Here is an 8,829-nt window from a genome sequence, read left to right as displayed (position 1 = left end):
GACCCCTATTTGCCAGGGAGAAGTAGGGCAGCGTGTGATGGGTAGTACCGAGATTGTGCTTCAGACGATAGAGCAGATCCAGCAGGTCAGACAGAGGTTGTTGACCGCTCAGAGTCGTCATAAGAGTTATGCGGACAGACGCCGGTCCGAGCTCGAGTTTTAGGTCGGCGACTTCGTGCTCCTGAAGGTCTCTCCTTGGAAAGGAGTGATTCGCTTCAGGAAGAGGGGCAAGTTGGGGTCCCGATATATTGGTCCTTTCAGGATGATCACGAGGGTAGGCAGGGTAGCCTACCGTTTGGAGTTACCTACAGAGTTGGGTCAAATTCATGACACTTTCCACGTGTCGCAGCTACGAAAGTGTATAGCCGACGAGTCGGCAGTGGTGCCATTAGAAGATATTCAGGTGGATGCGAGCCTGAATTACGTTGAGAGACCGGTGGCGATTAGGGATCGGAAGGTCAAGGTTTTGAGGAACAAGGAGGTGTCTCTGGTTCAGGTCCAGTGGCAGCATCGGAAAGGGTCAGAGTTGACTTAGGTACCGGAGCGTTAGATGCGGGAGCAGCATCCAGAGTTGTTTGCAGAGTGAGACTTCGAGGGCGAAGTCTGATTCTAGTGGGAGAGAATTATAACATCCGGATTCCTAGGTATTATATTTTATTCTTTTATTTTTGGAAGTTGTGAGGAGACTCGGCGAGTTGGTGTCTAAACTCACCGAGTATGGTCGCGGATTCGTGTACGAGTTCACAGCTGGACTCGACGAGTTCATGAGTGGACTCGGCGAGTCCACGCTGTTTAATGAAACCCTAATTTCCAGGGTTTCAGACCTATTTAAAGGCCCTGAGGGCCGTCATTTGCGGCCACCAACCCCCAAAGAGAAACCCTAAGAGATCTAAAGTGTTTGTGAGGAAGGAGAGGCCATTCTTGATCTTTTTGTGGGTGTTTTTGCAAGAAGGAGGTGACCAAGGCAAGAGGAGGCTGAAGGAGGTGCGATTTTGGTGATTTCTTAGTTCTTAGAGATCATATTGAGGTATTTTGCTCGGACCTTCTTCAGTTTTGGTGTTGATTCTTAGTGTTAGGGTTTTCTAACCCTTTTAGAGGTTGAATAAGTGGAGCATTTGGTCCCTTCTCGAGTCTATGTTCTGGATCTGGACCCAAAGAGGTCCAGAGACCTTAACCCTTGGAGCTTTATGAGTCATTTTGGGAGCCATGAGCTTGGGATGTCTTTTTTGGGGGCTAAATCACCAAGTTAGACCATTTAGATGTTATATGAGTGTCAAGGTCTGAACTTTACGTGATTATCATGCTTGGGAAGGCCAGATCTATGAATGTATGGAACAGATCTGACCTCAGGAGGCCTATGAAGTTTGTGCATGGCATGAACTCGCCGAGTCCGAAGAACAGACTCGGTGAGTAGGATGAGGGTTTCTCGTAAATCACTCAGTGAGTAGACTTGCCGAGTTAGGGAATAACTCGGTGAGTCAGGGAAAGTTAGGGGGACTGGAGTTTAAGGCGGAACTCGCCGAGTTGTTCTTGAGACTCGGCGAGTTGAGTCGGGGTGGCCCCACGATTCATGCCGGGTGTGACTCGTCGAGTCAGGGGAAGTACTCGACGTGCCAAGAGAGAGACTAAGAGAGTCAGTGGACACGTGTAGACTCGCTGAGTCGCCCTAGTGCACTCGACGAGTCGGGTCAAAGTTGACCGTTGACTTTTGTTGACTTTTAGGGTTGAGTATAGGGTATTTATGAGAGTATTTACTTTGTGTGATTAGGCGGAGGCTAGATCACATTTCTACCGAGTCAGAGACTTACCAAGACACCCAAGGTGAGTCTTCTCACTATACGTTACCTAGAGTGGTATTATGTGTGGACCAGAGGGTCTTATGTGTTATGTATGAGATTATGTGCTATGTGTTATATGTATGTTGTATGATGTTATAGACCGGACCGAAGGGTCCAACGATACAGACCGGGTCGGAGGGCCTAACGAGCTATGACCGGACCAGAGGGTCCAACGAGCTACGGGACTAGTGGGTCCCGTTGAGACACATCGACCGGATAGCCTCGAGTGGCGTATGTGTTGTATGCGGTATTTTGGGGAACTCACTAAGCATTTATGCTTACAGTGGTTGTGTTATGTGTTTCAGGTACCAGTGATGAACGCGGGAAGGCGCCGGCATGATTCGTACACACGCACATTGGAGTTTATATATGATGATCTTGGGGTTCTGTACTGATACAATGTTGATACAATGTTTTTAAAATGATTGTGAATGATATTTGTGGTTTTTTTTTTTAAAGTGAAAATTTGTTCAAATTTTTTCGGTGTTACAAGACCTAACGCCAACGAGGTGAGTTTCTCATGTTCTGTGGTTGCTCTCACATAAATGTTTATCATGTGGTTTATATGCCACTTTTCAATTATTTATTCACGGTATATTTTATGATAAGTATGGTTGTGTGTAAATTTTATTTTGAGTTGTTTATCTATTGTGCGTTTTTTTGGATGATATGTTTAGCGGGAACGGGTGGGTGTTTAATCGCCGTGAGCATGACGGATGTGTGTGATCGGCGGGGACGGGAATTGAGAATTTTACTCTTTTCCTTGGATATTTAAAATACTTGAGTATAATGGATGATGAGTTGTCTCAAGGAGAAAGGAAATGAACCTTTGGTTATTTCTCTAGATAATTAATCGTTCCCATAAATTATGTCATCGGGTGATATGTTTAGTTGTATGATTTATTGAAACTATATGATAAAACCTTTTGTTTTTTTAAGTGATGGACATGTATGTGTAACACGAACTCACTAGGTCCTAGGCTTACCTTTTAGATACTTTAAATATGTGCAACCCAGGAAACTATTTAGCAAGTGACAGAGGAAAGTCCAAGGAGAATGATTGATCCAGAAAACGATAAAAGAATTCCGCAAAGATGTAACACCCGAATTTGTTCAATTGAAGACTTTATATTATTTATTTTGCTTCCGTTGTAGTTTAGTCTATAAGTAAGTTTAATTATTGATCTTTGGAGATATTGGAACGATTATTTGTCATTCAATCGATATTTGAAAATTAGGTTGTTACATGTATGTTCTTTGCTTAGTGTTTATGTGAATGAGAAATAGATAGAGAGAAAATGTGTGTGTTATAAAAGGGCAATATAGTATTGTTATTTAATTTAACAGAAAAAACTAACTGTGTTAGTCATACGAATTGTTTTTGTGCAAGGTTTGTTCTGTAAAAACCATCCATGCAAAAAAAAGGTTTCGTATGGACTATTTTAGGGACAAACAGAAAAGCTTAAGGACCATATGTGAAATTTTGTCTAATTAGTAAGACAAAACTTCAAAAATGATCCCTGTGGTTTTCGAAAATATCAAGTTTAGTCCCTAAGTTCAAAAAACCTCACAGATGGTCCCTTTGGTTTCAAAACTTTTAATGTTTAGTCCTTCCGTCTAACACCGTCAGTTTTCTACCATTAAGTGAGGGGTATTTTCGTCATTTCAATACCCAGGGACCATTTATGAGGTTTTCTATTTTTTTTTTGAAAAAAAAAGAAAAAAAATGAAATTGAAGAAAGAAGCCACCGGAGCAGCCTTCCTCTCACCACCACTGTCGGCGACGAAAGTCACCAATCGCCACCTCCGCCTCCGATTTCCTTCTTCGAATTAAATCAATCACCGGTGGTGCCCTCCATGGGATCGACAAAAATTACCCACTTGTTGTTTCTAGTTATCTCCTCGTTACTGAAATATTGTGATGGAGGTGAGCTCCACTTTTGATCTAAATGGTGTTGGGGTGCCTCCATTGGTGTACCAAACTATAGTTTTATCAGTTATTTTATCTAACCAAATTGATAACAAGTAGAGGTTTTTATCTTCCAGATGATGTAAACTAAAGGCGACATCAGAGGAATGAAACACAGTGGTGATGTGGTGGGTTTTGTTCATGAAATCCGCAAACCATAGAAGGCTGGAGATATTCTTGAAGCTTGTTGTCCAAACAGATCCAAACAATTACGTATTTTAGATTGGAGAAATCAGAGGGAAAAATGCATGATCAACCATTGGATCTCAAACTTGAGAGTTGGAGATTTGACAGAGAAGATGTTTGCGGACCTCAGAAATCAGATGCAAGCCTGCAGTTCCTTCTACATTGCCGATTTGGATGTGGAGTTTGAGTTTCTTTAAAGACCAGAAAAATATGGAGGGAACGATGGTTGATCTGTAGTTCCTTTCATGATTCTTTCTTAATTCAAATCATTCATCTGGTTTTTTATTCCATTGAAATTTTCCAATGTTTTGTTTAATTTTGGGGAAAAAGTCATTGAGAGAGAGAGAGAGAGAGAGAGAGAGAGAGAGAGAGAGAGAGAGAGAGAGAGAGAGAGAGAGAGAGAGAGAGAGAGAGAGAGAGAGAGAGAGAGAGAGAGAGACCCTTTTAAATTTCATTTTTTTTCTTTTTATCCAAAATAAAAAGTAGAAAACCTCATAAATGGTCCTTGGGTATTGAAATGACGAAAATGCCCCTCACTTACAGTAGAAAACTGACGGTGTTAGACGGAAGGACTAAACATTAAAAGTTTTGAAACCACAAGGACCATATATGAGATTTTTTGAACTTAAGGACTAAACTTGATATTTTGAAAAACCACAGGGACCATTTTTGAAGTTTTGTCAATTAGTAATTACACAAAAAGGCAGCCTTACATCTATAGTCCCTCGGAGTTTAGGACTTCAAAGTTGCATACATCATCCATTAGGAAAGAATATTATCGAAAGATTCACTCTACTTACGAAAAAAAAAACCATACACTCACCAAAAGTAAAACTATACACAAATTAACATATAAACGCTTTGACGTGTATTTGTTAAACCAAATCGCTTTTGGAAAAAAGATATACATTTGGTATTTGCTCAATTTCACTTCTGCATCAAACTTCATTCCATCATAAACAAACACAAGATTCCCTCTACCCTTTTTACACACTCATTCAACAAATATCCACAACCACACAAAAACTCACATATATATATAACACCGAAACATTCATGTCATCTTGGACCAGAAAGCTCCATTGCTTCAACTACAAGTGAAGATTCTTCTATATAATCCGAATATCTTTGTGGAATCCCTTCTAAACCCCTAAATCGTGGGGTCTCAACTTTTTGCGACGCTTCCCATCTTTCAACCAATCCTTCACCTTCCAACATCCGCAACACTTCCGACATCTTTGGCCGATAACTAGGGTTAAATTGAGTACACAGGAGTGCAACTTGAATCATTTCTTGCAACTCTACTCGATCAAAATCATTGTTCAATGCTTTGTCCACCATTAGGTTTAGCTTCCCTTCTTGATGAAGCTTCTTTACCTGTGTAACACAAATGAATTATGTCACTAATGGTTCATCTTTACATTCCATTTTCATTCTATTAATCAAGGAGAGGAGGGAGAAGATACCCAATCTAGCATTACGCCTTTCTGATTAGCGGCTCTTCCAAAATCTAAAGCTTTTTGTCCAGTTATAAGTTCAAGAAGAAGGATGCCAAAACCGAAAACATCAGTCTTTGATGAGGATTGACCGGTTGAAAGATATTCAGGGGCGATGTGGCCCACAGTGCCACGGATGGCGGTTGTGACATGGGAATCGCGGTGGTCTAATAACTTTGCCAGCCCAAAATCACCAACAACCGCTTCAAAATCTTCATCTAAAAGAATATTTGCGGCTTTCACATCACGGTGAATGATTTTTGGGTCACACTGCTCGTGTAAATATAGTAAACCTCTTGCCGTTCCTAACGCTATGTTTTTTCTCCTTGTCCAGTCCAATACCGGCCTTCCCTCCATATTATCTGCTAAAATATAAAGTGTTTCTTTTTTTTTTTAGACCGAATAAATAACGTTATGAATGTTACAATTGCATGAAATAGGAAGTGGGAAAATGGAAAGATAGTGAACCTTTTAATCGAGATGCGACACTGCCATTGGGCATAAATGGATAGACTAAAAGGCGTTCATTTTCAGTTGAGCAAAACCCCCAAAGCCTTAAAAGGTTACGATGAACAGCCAAACTTATCGTTTCAACTTCAGTTTGAAATTGGATTTCACCCCCAAAAGTATTACTATCCTTCAACCTTTTAACAGCCACTATCGTCCCATCATTCAATGTCCCTTTATAAACAATTCCATATCCGCCCCTCCCTAATATATTCTTCGCGTTAAAATGGTCAGTAGCTGCCCGAAGCTCCTTAAATGTATACCTCCTTAAATGACCCAAACATACCTCAGGATCATATTGATCTGCACAACATAACCTCGTTTTCTTTATTAAAAAAAAAAAAAAAAATACGACAAATATATATTAAAGAGAACAGTGACAATTGACGAACCATTAACATCAAAGAATATCTGTTGATTTTTCCTGTATCGCCACCAAATGAGCAACGCGACAATCAAGATTATTACGAAAATGCCACTGAGGCTTGTCCCAAGAGCAACAGCCAAATGGCGAGTTTTGTCATTTGATGAAGATTGGTCTGGTGAAAGTATAATGTTAGAATCATTAGTTTCACACACACACACAAGAAAAAGAAAAAAGATGAATATGAATACCTGTGAAACCATCTGGTGGGAAAGAGAGAGGCTCGGGGTAAATATTTGAACAATTATTTACAGAATTTTGCCCACAAAGTAAAGGGTTTCCTATGATTCTGAAGGCGAAAAAAAAAGATAGAGAAATATGAGAAAAAGAAAATGATGAAATTGTTTTTTTTTTTTTACAGAAAGAGGAAAAAAATCTCACCTAAAAGTTCTTGCTGATAGTTTTGGCAAAGGACCAGTCAGATTGTTATAGGACACATCTCTACATAAACAAGTGAAATTTTACAATAAGATAATATAAAATATTAATCTCCATAATTTTTTATGGAAGAAAAAGAACATACACAAGAGTGAGGCCTTCAACTTGGGATAAAGATTGAGGAACAGGGCCAGAAAGACTGTTGTTGTTCAGACGCCTGTCTTGCTCAAAGAATTTGATTCAAAATGAGTAAAATTTACGTGTTTTTATAAATTCGTATGTTTAAATAAAATAAAGATCAAAACTTACAAAAAATTAAGGCTGTTGAGGTCCCCAAGAGAACTAGGAAGCTGACCATTGAAGATGTTTCCTGATAGATCAAGAGTTTGAAGCTTCTGAAGCTTTCCAATTGAATCCGGAATAGGCCCAAAGATTGCATTATTCTGTAGTGTGCTACAAAAGTATATCGAATTATCAATTTATATAAAGATTATAATTGTGGTTTGATATTTAGTGAAGAACAAGAGTAACTGAAAAACTTACATAGATTGCAAGTTACTAAGATTTCCAATTGCTGACGATAATGTCCCGGATAAGTTTTGACTAGGTAGCCCTCTGGTCAAGAATCAAAACCCATAAAAATTTGAAGTATTTGAGAACTAATTTATGGAAAAATTGGCGAAAAGTTTTATAAAGTTAAAAAGAAAGAATAGGTTTTTAATAAAAACTTACAAAGCAGATACAGAGCGATCAAGGTTGCAAGTAACCATCCTCCAACTACAAGGATCTACAGAAGATAAATCCCAATTGTCCATGATATTTCGTGGGTCTTTTAGATCGCCTTTTATAGCCATTAGAGCTACAACTGCATCAATTACGAACGATTTTAATGATCTTTAATCCATTTTCACCAAACTTAAGAGTTTTTTCATGTGGTTTGTCGACTATGAAACAAACTCGTTAGCAAAGAACTACGTATAAAGATATGTATCCGATTAAAACTCAAGGATAAGGGAATTAAATTTTATTTAATGAAAATTTGCCCAAATTGAAGAAGAAAATTGTTGAGTATGAATGAACAAGGAATGATAGCGTACAAAAATAGATTAAGAACAGAATGCCCAAATATGGAAACAAAAAGAGAATGAAAACTGACCTTCATAATTGACACCAGAAGGAGAAAGAGTTGCATATGCGACACCCAGACATGTTAAAAGACATAAAACACCTAATCGTAATGTCTCAAACACACATAATTTCATCTCCATGCTTCAAAAGAATCTTCAAATTGTGCACAGAATCATCAACGAACATGAACACAACACATTTGTGAAATCGTTTTTTTCACCATATTTATATATGCTATATGCTTGTCTTCTTCTCCAAACTCCAAAATACGAAAAAGCTATGCTTTGAAGATTAAGAACAGAATCAGAAGCCTATCAAGCAAAACCCACTATTATCTTTCAAATCCCAACTTTAATCTTGTTTCGAAAGGAACAAAATCTCAAAAATGCACTTCACCCACGTCATAAAATCCCCCAAATGGCAAGTTTCCTGAAATTAAGAGATCTGGGTGTACGCAGTTCTTGAGCCTTGAATGTTATCCTTTGAAGATACAATCAAAATCTTAGAGCTGGTGAGAGTAGGCACCAAGAACACCTCACAATGAGATTAGGGGGGTTCACCAATACAAAAGGGAATTTAAATAATTGAATTGGTTAGTTTTTCAAATTATTTTTATGAAAAGAATCAAATAATTGTTTGGATTTTTTCGGGGGAAAACAAAGACATTTGCTTTTTATTCAGTGATTGGACTGAAGGGTGGATGTCTGTATCTGTGTGAGAGAGAGAACGATGAGATGTCCAAAAAAGCAAAAAAGAAAAGCTTTTTCTTGCAGGTAAAATCTTGGCAGATCACGTGCCTTGTCTTTGTCTTGGTCTTTGTTGCTTTTTTTTTTTTTTTTTTTTTTTTGCTTTTTTTCTACAAAAAGCTCACCTTTTACCCATAAAAACAGTGTTCTGATATAT

At 38.5% G+C, this 8,829-nt stretch overlaps 1 protein-coding gene across 2 annotated transcripts; it reads right to left on the bottom strand.

The window, feature by feature from the left end:
• Positions 1-4,838: 4,838 nt before the first annotated feature.
• On the bottom strand, positions 4,839-8,617 carry LOC111881510 (protein NSP-INTERACTING KINASE 3). Of its 2 annotated transcripts, none has more exons than XM_023877896.3 (11): positions 7,955-8,617; positions 7,531-7,663; positions 7,342-7,413; positions 7,108-7,251; positions 6,944-7,015; positions 6,802-6,861; positions 6,612-6,709; positions 6,389-6,535; positions 5,958-6,299; positions 5,460-5,854; positions 4,839-5,370 (listed from the first exon to the last, which is right to left on the bottom strand). In XM_023877896.3, the coding sequence occupies exons 1-11, from the start codon at positions 8,064-8,066 to the stop codon at positions 5,053-5,055; spliced, it is 1,893 nt and encodes a 630-aa protein (XP_023733664.1). In that variant the 5' UTR covers positions 8,067-8,617; the 3' UTR covers positions 4,839-5,052. The 2 variants fall into 2 exon arrangements, with proteins under 2 accessions (XP_023733664.1, XP_023733665.1); XM_023877897.3 differs by having other exon boundaries at positions 5,460-5,851; positions 7,955-8,613.
• Between the last annotated feature and the right edge of the window lie 212 nt (positions 8,618-8,829).

This window comes from Lactuca sativa, chromosome 3 (assembly GCF_002870075.4).
Source record: "Lactuca sativa cultivar Salinas chromosome 3, Lsat_Salinas_v11, whole genome shotgun sequence".
In the NCBI taxonomy this organism is placed as follows: Eukaryota; Viridiplantae; Streptophyta; class Magnoliopsida; order Asterales; family Asteraceae; genus Lactuca; species Lactuca sativa.
This window is presented reverse-complemented; position numbering and strand designations above follow the sequence as displayed.